At 44.7% G+C, this 15901-nt stretch overlaps 2 protein-coding genes across 2 annotated transcripts; both read left to right on the top strand.

Moving 5' to 3' along the window:
- The first annotated feature begins 65 nt into the window (after positions 1-65).
- LOC121561306 (TAF5-like RNA polymerase II p300/CBP-associated factor-associated factor 65 kDa subunit 5L) lies at positions 66-3711 on the top strand. Its single transcript, XM_045217913.1, has 5 exons — positions 66-403; positions 946-1087; positions 1326-1430; positions 1590-2377; positions 2556-3711. The coding sequence occupies exons 2-5, from the start codon at positions 949-951 to the stop codon at positions 3351-3353; spliced, it is 1830 nt and encodes a 609-aa protein (XP_045073848.1). The 5' UTR covers positions 66-403; positions 946-948; the 3' UTR covers positions 3354-3711.
- Positions 3712-5245: 1534 nt separating this feature from the next.
- On the top strand, positions 5246-15439 carry LOC123486565 (calpain-9-like). The gene is made up of 19 exons (XM_045217906.1): positions 5246-5591; positions 6601-6670; positions 6923-7041; positions 7259-7392; positions 7665-7833; positions 8118-8287; positions 8401-8478; positions 8633-8793; positions 10679-10836; positions 11005-11213; positions 11426-11462; positions 11553-11633; positions 12169-12226; positions 12745-12809; positions 14138-14206; positions 14344-14422; positions 14652-14768; positions 14934-14992; positions 15135-15439. The coding sequence occupies exons 1-19, from the start codon at positions 5421-5423 to the stop codon at positions 15159-15161; spliced, it is 2031 nt and encodes a 676-aa protein (XP_045073841.1). The 5' UTR covers positions 5246-5420; the 3' UTR covers positions 15162-15439.
- Positions 15440-15901: the final 462 nt, after the last annotated feature.

Below are 15901 nucleotides of genomic sequence, written 5' to 3'. Positions count from 1 at the left end.
ATAGTTGGTCCACTAGAATGTGCAATTGAATACATTTGTTTGAACACGAATTGTATACGAATAACATTGTCATTTATGAATAATTCCTTAAATTAAAATCAGCATTACACTATTACTGATTGTGGATTGATTGATTTTTGCAAGCGGCTAGTTGTAGTTTTTAAGTGGCAGTAAACAGAGTACAAAATAGATTTCTCGCCTTCACATTCAGGTAAGATGAGTCGATCGATCGATGACTCCAAGATGAGAACGAGCTGCAATTTGATGGAAGGGGTGGACATACATGATGATGGAGTTGCAACGAAAGGCAGCGGGATATTTGTGATAAAAACCAACCACATTGCATAAATATAATCTCCTTAATAGCTGTAACTGACAACGAAGAATATCAGCACGATATGCAGTGAGTGGCCAAGTTGTTGTTGATGAGATGTTTTTCGCTAAACTCGCTTAAAGTTCAGAAAGGGCCGTGTGGCCCTTCTATCGACTAACTAGCTTAGCTAACGTTAGCTGCTGGCTAGCTTGCTAATGACAGGACTGCAATACTGTTTGCCTAAGCTGTTTGGTGCATCATTTTACCAGTGCATTTGTTGCTCACTTGTACGGACATGTCATTCATGATTCTCCGAAGTTTGCATGTTGACCTTGCTAACACTGGCTAGCAGTTTTATTGAATGGTTGTTGTGTTGGCAAGTGTGAGCTAGCCATATAGCTAATCTTTCTCTTCTCCGACAGCACTGAAGTGAGTTATTCATGGGTCTGTGTAATTCCAGCAAGCTATTAATATAGCTATCTAGTTTCTAGCAGTGTTTGTAATGAGTTAACCCATTTATAGAAATGCAATGCAGTAAGTTACAGCAGCTTAACAACGTCTTAATGCACAGGTAAAATCTTTGCTTTTGCCCATGTCCAAATTCTGCTGTTATACTGTTTTGTTTTTCCCAGGTTATGAAGCGGGTACGCACGGAGCAGATCCAGTACACGGTATCTCAGTACCTGAAGCGAAGGCAGTATGTGGACACTGAAAGTTCCCTGAAGGGGGCTAAACTGTCCCAGTCCGCAGAGGAGATGGCTGCCAACCTCACAGGTGAGGCTTTGAAGTGGCAGCTGGCTGGTATCTTCTGCAAAGATCTATGACCAAATCAAGTTAATGTAGTATCACAGATGTAATGGGTGAATGATAGCAACTATTTTTGCAGACATGATTCAGCAAATCTCACTTATTGAGAAGTTCAAGCATCATCTCGCAGTTTAGGATGAGTAATAACAGGTGATTACTCATGGACATATAACTAATCCTATTAATTGTCTCTTTCTCTGAGCAGTGCAGACAGAGTCGGGGTGTGCAAACATTGTCTCTGCTGCCCCTTGTCAAGCTGACCCTCAACAGTACGAGACACAATTTTCCAGACTACGCAATTTTCTCTCAGGTACTTCACAATTGTATAGAGACTGATGATATGTACGCTGCTGTTCCAGTGTCTATACTAGCTTACCACTTAGTATGAAGCAATGTATTGTAAATGCTATGCTAGTTATTGTGGGCATAGGATCGTGGCCTTACTCTTTGTTTATTTTCTCTGGTCCAGAAGCGGCGTTGCCATGGGGCCAGGAGGTGAGCTGCGTCCTGTACCCGCTCTTTGTTTACCTCCACCTGGACATGGTGCGCTGCAGCCTGAAGGGGGCAGTGGACGGCTTCTACAGCCGCTTCCACAGCCTCTTCCTGGGGGACGCCGAGCAGCGCTCCACCGTGGAGCAGCTTCGCCACGTCCTCACCCAGCAGGATGTCACCGCCAACCCCAAGCTCCTGGCCTTCCTCGACCACAAGTACGTGGTGCACCTGACGGAGCCGGCCTACAGTTACTTGTTACGATACCTGCAGAGCGAAGACAACAGTACCCTCTGCAGGGCCCTCAGCACCCACGTCCAGGTAGAGGTCACCTCCTCGCCACGCACCGACTACCAGCTCTACGGGACGACGGGTGCTGGAGCCGCTGGGGCCGGGGCCGCAGCCACGGCCCCCAACTCTACCTCCTCGTGGTCAGGCGCGGAAGGCCCTGAGGGAGGGGAGGCGGCTGTGGTGGAGGTCCCCACGGGGATCCCGCAGAGCGAGGCGGCCCTGGAGTCGCTGCAGGACTGCATTAAGAAGGTGCGCGAGGGGCCACCGTCACTCACCACCGTGTGCTTCTACGCCTTCCAGCACACGGAGCAGCTGCTGAACGCGGCGGAGGTGTCGGCCGACAGCAAGCTGCTGGCCGCCGGGTTCGACAGCTCGGCTGTCAAGCTGTGGAGCCTTAGGGCCAGGAAACTGAAGGCCAGGCCACACCGGGCCGACGTGTCGCACATCCGCCTGGCCTGTGATGTGCTGGAAGAGGAGGTGAGAGGATTTTCTTTGGTTAGGATTTTTACAGAAATAGTAAGTTGTAAGATAAATGGAATGGCAGTTGTTGGTATCTCTGCCGACAAGTATGGGAAACTTTTACATATCTAGGCAGTACAATGGTGTTTCCTCAGAAAATGTTAAATGTCAATGCGCTTTTTTCCCCTGTATTCAGGCAGATGAAGAGGACGGCTCGGGCAGCGAGATCAAGACCCTGCGCGGCCACAGCGGCCCGGTGTTCCGCACGGCGTTCCTGACAGACAGCTCGGGCCTGCTGTCCTGCTCGGAGGACACGTCCATTCGCTACTGGGACCTGGGCAGCTTCACCAACACGGCCCTCTACCAGGGCCACGCCTACCCCGTCTGGGACGTGGACGTCAGCCCCTGCAGCCTCTACTTCGCCAGTGGCTCGCACGACCGCACCGCCCGCCTCTGGACCTTCTCCAGGACCTACCCCCTGAGGCTCTACGCCGGCCACCTAGCGGATGTGGACTGCGTCAAGTTCCACCCCAACTCAAACTACCTGGCCACAGGCTCCACGGATAAAACCGTCCGCCTCTGGAGTACCCAGCAGGGGGCTTCAGTGCGCCTGTTCACAGGCCACCGCGGCCCCGTGTTATCCGTAGCCTTCGCGCCCAATGGGAAGTACCTGGCGTCTGCGGGCGAGGACCAGCGGGTGAAGCTGTGGGACCTGGCCTCAGGTGCTCTGGTCAAGGACCTGAGGGGCCACACGGACAGTGTCACCAGCCTGTCGTTCAGCCCCGACAGCAGCCTGGTGGCCTCCTCCTCCATGGACAATTCAGTCAGGGTGTGGGACATCCGAAACTCCCATGGGGCGACCCACGCGGATGGCTCATCCAGCGAGCTGGTGGGGCTCTACACGGGCAACACCAGCAAAGTTCTCAACGTCCAGTTCATGGCCTGTAACTTGCTCCTGGTGACGGGAACAGCGCAGGAGAAACATGGACAGTAGCCATTTTGTTTTGTCTGGCCTGTCTGTTTGTTTAGTTTAAAAGACTGTTGTCTGGAGGGTCTCATCTCAGACATGGTCACCATGGAAACATACATGTTTTCTTCCCTAAGCCAATCACAGAGGTTTAATTTCAGGTCAAAAGGTCACTTGCTAAAATTGCCCACTCAAGAAGTTGTTTTTGACAAGCTCTCTGAGTAGATTAAGAGATGCTAATCTGAACATACTGCAACAAATGACTTGGTTTTATTTTGATGCTTATATCCACAATTCCAAAATGAGAAGTTACATGTAAGAGGGTAGATTCATAGGAAAGGACATTTGATTTATGGCATTATCACTGAGAACTACCTGATGGGTTCTACTAGTGTTGGTGAAACCATACGGAGAGGAAGTACAGAACCACCGGCTAGACAGGGAATATGTTTAAGCAAAAGTGATTATTAACACAGAGATGCTTATCTTCGACTCCATGCATACCCATTTCGTTGCCTCTTATGTTAAATCACAGAGTTTTCAGCGTTACTTTTACAATGCAACACAAAGGAGGGGGTCCTTCTTCTAGTCCCTTGATTGGTTCGGAGCGGTGGGTCGGGTCTGCTCTTCCGATACACCACATTTTGTGCGCAGAGTCCTCTGCCCCTAGGCACCCACCAGTAAAAAGTCAGTTTGTGTGTATGCGTAGTCGTGAGGCATGAGGATGAGTGTGCGTATGCATGGAGATGTGTGTGTGAATGTGTGTATGTTCTCAAAGGGAGAAAGTCTCGAGGGGCAACCTTGTGGCCTGTGGCGTGGGTGTTGTCCTTGCGATATTACTCTTCCATTGTTCTTGCATAGGAACGCATTGATTGAAAACAACTCCTACATAAATAGGTCATGCACAAGATTTTAAGTCAACCAACTATAACATTTTTAATATTTACTACGACACTAGTGAGACCTCATAACTTTTCAGACTTCCCAAATGTCTCCAATAAATTCCCATCAAAGTAGAATTTCCATGTAGAATGTTAGCTTGGCATGATTCCAGATGAGGATTGCATTTTGGGTCTAGTGCCTTGATGGTCAACACCTGTTTTATTCGGGCACGCACAATATTCACATTGATCTAAGAAAGCACTTAAAAATGGGTCTCTGGTTATTCAATTATTTGAGTTGTTTAAAATCAGCATCTCCCCAGAAGGTGTCCTCCATACAGTTGTTAAACGTCATCACCACTAACTGAGAATGTTATGTTATGAAATGCTGAACTGCGACCAATATGAGAGTAATCACAGGAAAATAATGACAGTTGTACTTTGTTTCTTACCATTCTGTTAGTGGCATTATTTGTAATATGCTGAGAAGTATAAATATATTTTTGTAATATCTGACTGGCTGTACCTGGTTTTTCTTTTTCAAGAGAGATGGCACCCTGTTGCATGTTTTTCTTTGTGGGTGAAAATGAATTGATAAAGTTAAGAGAGATTTGGACTTTGGAGTGTTTGTATTGCTTCATATCTATAATGGTAAAGATAAAACAAATGGATACTCTTGTCAGTTGACATACATTTTTCTGTTCATATCAGCCTTTTATTTGTAAACGATCGTTTCTTTTTAAATTGCCTGTTAATAACTTCATGGGATCAACCATATCTCCACAAATTGATCGTTAAGATCTAAAACTTGATCTTGTGCTGTTCCACTTCAAATATGCATAACATGTTAGCAGTGACGACAAATCTGTCACTACCTAAAACCTGACATTCCAGAACATTCTATAGTGAACTCCCATATCAGAGAGGGAGCGGTAACAACCAGTTGGGCAGGGGAAGTGGGCGAGGTCAGGTGTGTTGCCGTGGTAGAGAACAAACCAGTTTATGTCTGGAGGGTGTGTACCTATCTACCCACCTGCTTGACAAGCTTGTCACTCAGTCTAAACCACATGCACATCAAAGACACAGGACGGGCAAAAACACTAACACCCCTCTCTCCCCGTCTCTGTCACTGCTCACAAACAAGGGACATCTCTCCCACACAGACACAGTCCTCCATCTCTCCCTAGTTTCCTCCTTAGTCTGAGCCCTCAAGATGTCCACCAAGTCGATCAGCACCCAAGCGGATGGGAAGACGTTTGAGCAGCTGAGGCAGGAGTGTCTACAGAAGAAGAAACTGTTTGAGGACCCAGACTTCCCTGCCTGCGACTCATCCCTCTACTACAGCCAGACCGTGCCCATCACCTTTGAATGGAAGAGACCTGGGGTATGTAAAGCTACAGTACAAATGGTCTACTCCGAGTGAGCTAATGTGACTGAAAGAATACAGTAATTACAGTGGTAATTACAGTGTAATTAGAACATTTGTAGTTGATCGTTGAGAATGAATGGCCTGGATGGGGTCTCTGTTTAGTAGGTAGGTAGATTGAGCTGATTTGTTCTGAAGGCAAGACAATATGCAATGTTAAAGTATAGAAGACTAATCCTTATATTTACCTTATTCGGATTACATCAAACCTCAAGACCTGGCCAGGTCTGTCTGTTGATGATGAGCTTTTATCCAACCATCACTTTAAAACCAGTTCTGCAAGAAAGGAATACTTTTATCTGGCTAATATTTAATGCCCTTTCTGCAGTGTTCATATCTTGAAACTTTAAAGTGTCCTGCACATAAATGAAGCCGGAGATGCTGTACATGCCCGTCTCACATGAAGGGCACAGTCTTCTGGAATGTAGCCTTGAAGCATGCATTGAATGTTTTCTCTCTGTGTTGACTTTGCTGGAAGTGGTGGTTGACAGGTTATGTGCTCAGAGAGGTTAGCTAATCTCAAGAGTTTACGCTAACCAGTTTTCACTCATCCACAGCAACATTCACACTGTGCATTTCAATACATAACGCTGACCACACACTTTGCCATTGAGATTGAGTACCTTGCCAAGGTTGATACTGCAATGTGTAACTATTTAGATCTGTGATCAACTATTAAAACTAGCATACCTCAAACCTCCAAGAAAACCCTGTAACTGAGAAAGATCCAACTAGATCCTATTTATGATCCTTAAGCATTTCTCTCTTGGGTGATCCTTGTGAAGGAATACCTGTACCGCCTCCCTTTGTTTCTGCGTTCCAGTGACTGGGGACTTTGACTGATTAAGACACCAGGAATGTGAACACACCTACCCGAGGCGGCAGAGTCCCTCCTAACCCCCTCTCCATTAAAAGCTGTTTCTCCACTGTCACTAAGCCTCATACACCTGCTCCTATTCTTTTACAGGAGCTTTGTGAGAATCCCGAATTCATAGTCGGTGGGGCTGACAGGACAGACATATGCCAAGGAGCGCTAGGTTTGTATACATAGTACTTCTTATATGATACGAATCGTGTATCATACATCGATATCCAAACGCTAGAAATGACAGTGAGATATTTGTCTGGGGACCACAAGAAAGCAGCTTGCGGGCCTGATGTGGCCCGCTGGCCTTGAGTTTAAGACTTTGACTCTATAGCATTACATAAGACCGCTAAGATTGGCGGTTATATCTATGGCTTTCAGTGTGTAGGTCCTGACTCATCACCTCTCTCTCTCTGTCACCCAGGGGACTGCTGGCTCCTGGCAGCCATTGCCTCTCTGACCCTCCATAAGGAGACCCTGGCCAGAGTGGTGCCCAACGACCAGGGCTTTGACCACAGCTATGCTGGCATCTTCCACTTCCAGGTAGACTCACTCACTACACAGCTATCAACTGCGCATCACATTTATTGACAGAATATAGCGTTTTATCTGTATGACAATATTACATTATTTACAGAATGTTTGAGTCTTAAATGTTCATTGTTACATAGTATTTACTTTATTGACATTAGTGATTACACAATTATTTAGTTAATGGAAGTCATCCGTAAGTATAGTCTGACATGTCTCTCTCCTCCAGTTCTGGCAGCACAACAGATGGCTGGACGTGGTGGTGGATGACCGACTGCCTGCTGTGAGGAACCGCCTGGTGCTGCTCCACTCTGCATCCAACAACGAGTTTTGGAGCGCACTGCTGGAGAAGGCCTATGCCAAGTATGTGTAACTTGTAAACTTTGAAAAGTACAGGTATAACATTTATGCAAACTAAAATAAGTGTTTTGTACAACTATTGACGTTTGTTATCGTCAAGTTTGCTTGATAGTGTGTAGTTCATGTAAAACATGAGTATTGGATGATTGTAACCAATTTCTCACCAAATGCATGCAGACCACTCTGCAAAGCTTGGGTTAATTTTCAAGTGCCTGCTATTTGACGCCCATTATATCCCTAGTTAACCCATTCCATCCCATTCCTTGTCCTGTCAGGTTGAACGGGAGCTATGAGTCCCTGAAGGGAGGCTCTACCCTGGAGGCCATGGAGGACTTCACTGGCGGCGTGGGGGAGACGTACGAAACCAAAAGCGCTCCAACCGACCTCTTCAACATCATGAAGAAGGCCCACGACAGAGGCTCAATGATGGGCTGCTCTATCGACGTAAGGGCCTCCTAAACCAGTTTCAATGGAAGACCATTATACATCGGGTCCTTAGACACCAGGTCCTGTATTTGCAAAGCGTCTCAGGAAAGGAGTGCTGGTCAGATGTAGGATCAGTTTTTGTCTTTTAGATCACAATGAATAAGATAACATAGACAGGATGGACCTGATCCTAGATCCGCACTCCTACTACTATGAGACACTTTGTGAATACGGGTCCAGGTCTGAGAGACATAGTTCTGGTCTTTGGTGACTGATAAAGATTGTTTTTTTTCTCTCTCCAGATCACCAGCTCTGCTGAGTCAGAGGCCCAGACAGCTTCAGGACTGGTGAAGGGACATGCCTACTCCATCACAGGCCTTGAGGAAGTCAACTACAGAGGAAAAAAGATCAAGCTGATCCGGATCAGGAACCCTTGGGGACAGGTGGAATGGAACGGTGCCTGGAGTGACGAGTGAGTCCAGTTCATTTCCATCAGGTGTTGCTGAGATGAGTAGGAATAAAAACCAGCATACACTATGCACTATGAGAGAGTGGTTCTTCTGTTATCTGTTTTCTCTCTCACAGGTCTAAGGAGTGGAATGTAATCGACAGTTCTGAGAAAAAACGCATTCTTCAGAACTCCATGGATGATGGTGAATTCTGGTTAGTAACAACAGTGATTTTAATAGTTTTACATATGGCAAAGTTTCCCGCATGTTCAACAGCAATGTGCTTTCCAGTGGCCCTGAACAAGGTCTGGGGACCACTCCTGTATACAGTGAATACTTTTCTGAATCAAAATGGTTGCTTGTTTCAGGATGGAGTTTGAGGACTTCAAGGCCAACTACGACAAGATAGAGATCTGCAACCTGACGCCGGACTCTCTGACGGACGACAGCAAGCGGAAGTGGGAGGTGAACATGTTCGAGGGCAATTGGATCCGTGGCTCCACCGCAGGCGGCTGCAGGAACTTCATAGGTGAGAGGACAAGGTTGCAGACAGAAATGTAATAAATAGACTTGATTCCCTATTCTACATCAGAGATTAACATACAGTACCAGTCAAAAGTTTGGACACACCTACTCATTCCAGGGTTTTTCTTTATTTTTTAAACTATTTTCTACATTGTGGAATAATAGTGAAGACATCAAAACTATGAAATACCACATATGGAATCAAGAAGTGTTAAACAAATCAAAATATATTTTATATTTATATTTGAGATTCTTCAAATAGCTACCCTTTGCCTCGATGACAGCTTTGCACACTCTTGGCATTCTCTCAACCAGCTTCACCTGGAATGCTTTTTCAACAATCTTGAAGGAGTTCCCACATATGCTGAGGACTTGTTGGCTACTTTTCCTTCACTCTGCCGTCCAACTCATCCCAAACCATCTCAATTGGGTTGAGGTTGGGGGATTGTGGAGGCCAGGTCATCTGATGCAGCACTCCATCACTCTCCTTCTTGGTCAAATAGCCCTTACACAGCCTGGAGGTGTGTTGGGTCATTGTCCTGTTGAAAAACAAATGATAGTCCCACTAAGGCCAAACCAGATGGGATGGCGTATTGCTGCAGAATGCTGTGGTAGCCATGCTGGTTAAGTGTGCCTTGAATTCTAAATAAATCACAGACAGTGTCACTAGCAAAGCACCCCCACACCATAACACCTCCTCCTCCATGCTTTACGGTGGGAACTACACATGCGGAGATCATCCGTTCACCCACACCGCGTCTCACAAAGACACGGCGGTTGGAACCAAAAATCTCCAATTTGGACTTCAGACCAAAGGACACATTTCCACCGGTCTAATGTCCATTGCTCGTGTTTCTTGGCCCAAGCAGGTCTCTTCTTCTTATTGGTGTCCTTTAGTAGTGGTTTCTTTGCAGCAATTCGACCATGAAGGCCTGATTCACACAGTCCCCTCTGAACAGTTGATGTTGAGATGTGTCTGTGACTTGAACCTGTGAAGCATTTATTTGGCCTGCAATTTCTGAGGCTGGTAACTCTAATGAACTTATCCTCTGTAGCAGAGGTAACTCTGGGTCTTCCATTCCTGTGGCGGTCCTCATGAGAGCCAGTTTCATCATAGCGCTTGATGGTTTCTGGGAATACACTTGAAGAAACTTGAAATTCTTGAAATTATCCGTATTGACTGACCTTCATGTCTTAAAGTAATGATGGACTGTCGTTTCTCTTTGCTTATTTGAGCTGTTCTTGCCATAATATGGACTTGGTATTTTACCAAATAGGGCTATCTTCTGTATACCCCCTTAACTTGTCACAACACAACTGATTGGCTCAAACGTATTAAGAAGGAAAGAAATTCCACAAATTAACTTTTAAGAAGGCACACCTGTTAATTGAAATGCATTCTAGGTGACTACCTCATGAAGCTGGTTGAGAGAATGCCAAGCGTGTGCAAAGCTGTCATCAAGGCAAAGGGTGGCTATTTGAAGAATCTCAAATCTCAAATATATTTTGATTTGTTTAACACTTTTTTGGTTACTACATGATTCCATATGTGTTGTTGCATAGTTTTGATGTCTTCACTATTATTCTACAATGTAGAAAATAGTAAAAATAAAGAAAAACCCTTGAATGAGTAGGTGTGTCCAAACTTTTGACTGGTAATGTATATGTTCTACACAATACATTATTATCTGAACGTCTATCTGAGCTTTGTAATGTGACAGTCAGTTTGGGTCATACAAAGTTTGATGACCCAGATAAAAAAGGAATGCCAATTGTATCTTTATGATGAATCCACTGTGCCAGAAGTGGCCAACCCTGATTCTGGAGTGCCAGATAGGCTTTTGTTCCAGCCCAGCAATAAAACAAACATTTAAACCTGTTTTCCCCAGATACATTTTGGACCAACCCTCAGTTCAAGCTGAACCTGGTGCATGCTGACGATGATAATGATAAGTGCAGCGTGGTCATCGCTCTGATGCAGAAGAACCGCCGCGCGCTGAGGAAAGAGGGACTGGACCTGCAAACCATTGGCTTTGCTCTTTACGAGGTTAGAGAGACTACAGGCAAAGAGACCATATGCACAAACAATAGGAATACATTGGTTTTCAATTTCCTAGTACATGCTACCTATAGTTATTGCGGTTAATCACAAAGTTACTCATTCAAATTTGAAGGGTATCTAAAAACATGTCCCTCCCTCTCTCTTCTCACTCAGGCCCCTGCAGATGAGGACCACCTGGGTAAAGACTTCTTCCGTTACAATGGGTCCAAGGCTCGCAGTAAGACCTACATCAACGTGAGGGAGATCTCTGAGCGCTTCACCTTGCCCCCAGGGAACTACCTGCTGGTGCCCACCACCTTCCAGCCCCACGACGAGGCCGACTTCCTCATACGCATCTTCTCTGAGAAGGCAGCCGGAACCATGTATGATATTTACGTTTGGAGTATTGTCTGTGAATCAGTATTAGTTTCAAGCAGATAGTTGATTAAGAGAAAGGTTGAATGAAAGCCCTCGATGGCTGTAGGCAATCGACACAAGATTTGTTTGGCTTTTAATATTGCATGTAGCCTAAACTGTCATTCAATGTAAGATTTGTTGTGATAGAAAGCTAATCACAGGATGTTGTCATCAACAGGGAGATGGGAAACACAGTAGATGCTAATCTGCCAGATGTAAGTACTCTGCTATTGAATAGCACAAAACTGCAATGCTGAGATGCTCTTTACTTGGTGTTGATGATGTGTTTGTGATGTGTCTCTCAGCCCCCAATGCCCAGTCTACCAGAGGAGGAGACGGATGAGGAGAAGGGACTGAGGAGGCTGTTTGAAAAGATTGCTGGTTCGGTAAGAAAGTCTGAATATTATAAGACATTAGGAAGAGTAGAGGTGTTTCTGTTAAACTGGCAATGTCATTGATTCAGATACCATAAGCATGTCGAAGGAATGTCATATCCTCTGGCCATAAGACTGTTAAATGGCTAACAACTACTGCTCTCTATTACTACCATTCATTACATTGCGGTTAATTGATTATTGATTTCCATTAGTATCTATCTATTTATGCTACTGGTCACTATTACTCCTGTTTACATGTATATATTACCATTAGTACTGTATATTACCATAAGTATTTATATATTCCTACTGCCAGTCACTTTTCAGCCCTGTTTACATGTATATCCTACTACCAGTCACTTTTTATGTATAAACCCTGCACATTGAATAAGGTACTGTCACTGACCTGAAAGGGCTCTCAATGTAAGAATGTCACTGTACTGTTTTACACCTGTTGTTTCCTGTGCATGTGGCGAATAAACTTTGAAACGTGTGCGCCCCCTATTGGTCATAACCAGAATGCCATATTTTGTCTTCTCCCTAGGACCAGGCCATCTCTGCCAAAGAGCTTCAGCAGATGTTGAATGGAGTACTGAGCAGGAGTAAGCAGCCCTCCTCTTTACGCTTTGAACACACCGACTGCGTCATTGCGTTTTGGTACATCAGAAGTACATTATTTTCCAATGGAACGCTGCGTTTGCCTTGCAGCATTGCATTGCAGACGCAGTTGCAGTGCGTTCTGTGTGGTGCATACGTTGGATTTATCGAACGTATGCGTCAAACTGTATGCATAAACGGGTTGACAGAAATGGTAGCAGAAGGTGAATGTTGAACTTTTGTTGCACACATATCTAGATGACGCTGCATACTATTTTGCGCAATGACGCAGTCGGTGTGTTCAAAGCGTAAAAGTCACATCCATTGTGTTTCGCTACAACTCAGATGTTAGCATGAAGAGCAATTCAACAAATGTCATTTGAATACAAATCCACACGCACATTGTTTGACTCTTTAAGTTAGAAAAACTTTCACACTGGGTCTGTGAGGTTATACTATCATGGATTACAGATGTTATAATATTATGATTATTTTGTTATGATGTTCCTCTCTTTTCCTTCAGGGAGAGAAATCAAGTTTGACGGTCTGAGTCTCAACACCTGCCACAGCATCATCAACCTGATGGATGTATCCTTCACCTGTCCTAAATGCCTATAATGAGGCTTTGGAAAATGCATTACTGTGATCAATATTGGTTTTATGCTTTTAGAATATACACTATATATACAAATGTATGTGGACACTCCTTCAAATTAGGGGATTTGGCTATTTCAGCCACACCTGTTGCTGACAGGTGTATAAAGTCAAGCAGACAAGCCATGCAATCTCCATAGACAAGCATTGGAAGTAGAATGGAAGAGCTGTGACTTTCAACGTGGCACTGTCATAGGATGCCACCTTTCCAACAAGTCAGTTCGTCAAATATCTGCCTTGCTAGAGCTGCCTCGGTGAACTGTAAGTGCTGTTATTGTGAAGTGTAAACGTCTAGGAGCAACAACGGCTCAGCCGCAAAGTGGTAGGCCACACAAGCTCACAGAATGGGACCCCGTGTGCTGAAGTGCGTAAAGATTGTCTGTCCTCGGTTGCAGCACTCACTACTGAGTTCCAAACTGCCTCTGGAAGCAACGTCAGCACAATAACTGTTCGTCTGGAGTTTAATTAAATGGGCTTCCATGGCTGAGAAACCGCACACAAGCCTAAGATCACCAATCGCAATGCCAAACATCGGCTGGAGTGGTGTAAAACTCGCCGTCATTGAACTCTGGAGCAGTGGAAACGCGTTTTCTGCAGTGATGAATCACGCTTCACTATCTGGTAGTCCGACAGACAAATCTGGGTTTGGCGGGTGCCAGGAGAACGCTACCTGCCCGAATGCATAGTGCCAACTGTCAAGTTTTTTGTGGAGGAGGAATAATGGTCTGTGGCTGTTTTTCATGGTTCGGGCTAGGCCCTTTAGTTCCAGTGAAGGGAAATCTTAACACTACAGCCTACAATGACATTCTAGACGATTCTGTGCTTCCAACCTTGTGGCAACAGTTTGGGGAAGGCCCTTTACTGTTTCAGCATGACAATGCCCCGTGCACAAAGCGAGGGCCATACAGAAATGGTTTGTTGAGATCAGTGTGGAAGAACTTGACTGGCCTGCACAGAGCCCTGACCTCAACCCCATCCAACACCTTTGGGATGAATTGGAACGCCAACTGAGAGCCCAGGCCTAATCGCCCTACATCAGTGCCCGACCTCACTAATGCTCTTGTAGCTGAATGGAAGCAAGTCCCCGCAGCAATGTTCCAACATCTAGTGGAAAGCCTTCCCAGAAGAGTGGAGGCTGTTATAGCAGCAAAGGGGGGACAAACTCCATATTAATGCCCATGATTTTGGAATGAGATGTTTGAAGAGCAGGTGTCCACATACTTTTGGTCATGTAGGTTATTTGCCTTGACAGATCAATCCAGGTTGACAATTCAGGGCAGCTTGAGTTTCAGGAGTTCAAGGTCTTCTGGGAAAAGATGAAGAAATGGATTGTAAGTACAGCATGACTACGTGTTACTGTCAGTTACAATAACATATACATTGTTATACAATAGCCTATGGTGGCAATTCAATATTGAACATGTGTGTAGAGTGGAGGTGATAACGATGTCTATGGTGTTTGTTGCAGATGCTCTTCATCTCTTATGACACGGACCGGTCAGGGAAGATGTCCTCCTATGAACTCCGCATAGCCCTCAAAGCAGCAGGTGAGAGACTACCGCGTGGTACATAAGGTTAGCATAGAATGCCAGCATAGAACATCATATCTCAATGGTAGAATGCTAGGGTTGAATCCTGTCTTTGATCTTGAAGGTCTCTTTCTCTGTGAGTACTCCCAGGCTTTCTCAAGAAGACATTTCAGGGGCTCATAAAGACAACGGTGTAACTTCAGTGTGAATCAGAGCCGAACTAATAACATTGTCTCCACCGTCCAAGGCATGCATCTGAACACGAAGCTCCTCCAGCTGCTTGGCTTGAGGTACGCTGATGATAACTACGACATCGACTTTGATGACTACCTCACCTGCATCGTCCGCCTGGAAAATATGTTCAGTGAGTACAAAGGGACTGTACCACTTTATGGGATATAGCTGCTCAAATAACTTGGATTTTCATGGAGAAAGTAAACACTCAGAGATGGTAAATGCTTTCTAGTTGTTGGACATACCCAATGTTATATTGGTTGTTGACCCCAAAAAATAATTTGTCCTGCCCCAGGAGTTTTCCAAGCAATGGACAAAAGCAAGAAAGGCGAGGTCAATATGAACATGCTGCAGGTATAGTAAACATTGTATAATATAACATGAACATTACATTTTGTATAATGTGTATATGTTTCCACTGTAAAGTCCATCCAGTGTGATGTGCCCACCAAGACATGATTTGCTGTTGATTGTGAAATTACTTTTGTCTTTTCAGTTCCTCCTTCTTTCTATGAACGTCTGAAGAAGATCCAGCAGAAGAACAAAGTAAAATAAAGGGGTTGGGATGCAATATGTGTTGCTTGCAAATACACTAATCTCGAGTCATTCCCGCTGGGAACGAGGTTAGCGAATACAGTTATAATCCATGCGTAAAACATATGCTATATTTTAATGTATGCCTTTGTCTCTCTTGAATTCACTCTTTTGTTTTAAAATGCCCCTTGTATTTGACAACCAGTGGAATTTGTGTTAAATTCTGTTTACAGAGTTGCTCCAATAATAAATAATGCACTGATAAAGTTTAAAGTTTCATCATTTTGACACCCTGTATCAGTTGATTTCTCAGTTTGGATGAAACAAAATTAAAATATGTTTTGAAAGTGTAATATACAGTGCATTCGGAGATGTTACGTTTACAAGCCTTATTCTAAAATGGATTAAATAGTTTTTCCCCCCTCAATCTACACACAATACCCCATAATGACAAAGCAAAAACAGCTTTATCTAAATGTTTGCAAATGTGTTAAATACAAAACGGAAATATCACATTTACATAAGTATTCAGACCCTTCACTCAGTACTTTGTTGAAGCACCTTTGGCAGCGATTACAGCCTTGAGTCTTCTTGGATATGACGCTACAAGCTTGGCACACCTGTATTTGGGGAGTTTCTCCCATTCTTCTCTGCAGATCCTCTCAAGCTCTGTCAGGTTGGATGGGGAGAGTCACTGCACAGCTATTTTCAGGTCTCTCCAGAGATGTT

The sequence above is a fragment of the Coregonus clupeaformis genome, unplaced genomic scaffold (genome assembly GCF_020615455.1).
Source record: "Coregonus clupeaformis isolate EN_2021a unplaced genomic scaffold, ASM2061545v1 scaf1271, whole genome shotgun sequence".
In the NCBI taxonomy this organism is placed as follows: domain Eukaryota; kingdom Metazoa; phylum Chordata; class Actinopteri; order Salmoniformes; family Salmonidae; genus Coregonus; species Coregonus clupeaformis.
Note: the sequence above shows the minus strand (reverse complement) of the source record. Positions and strands in the feature narration are given on the sequence as shown.

Coding starts and splice junctions, on each gene's coding strand:
- LOC123486565 (XM_045217906.1), top strand. CDS start 5,421: ATGTCCACCAAGTCGATCAGCACCCAAGCGGATGGGAAGACGTTTGAG. Junction 5,592..6,600: donor TTGAATGGAAGAGACCTGGG/GTATGTAAAGCT, acceptor ATTCTTTTACAG/GAGCTTTGTGAGAATCCCGA. Junction 12,810..14,137: donor GCATCATCAACCTGATGGAT/GTATCCTTCACC, acceptor AGATCAATCCAG/GTTGACAATTCAGGGCAGCT.
- LOC121561306 (XM_045217913.1), top strand. CDS start 949: ATGAAGCGGGTACGCACGGAGCAGATCCAGTACACGGTATCTCAGTAC. Junction 1,088..1,325: donor GATGGCTGCCAACCTCACAG/GTGAGGCTTTGA, acceptor TTCTCTGAGCAG/TGCAGACAGAGTCGGGGTGT. Junction 1,431..1,589: donor ACTACGCAATTTTCTCTCAG/GTACTTCACAAT, acceptor TCTCTGGTCCAG/AAGCGGCGTTGCCATGGGGC.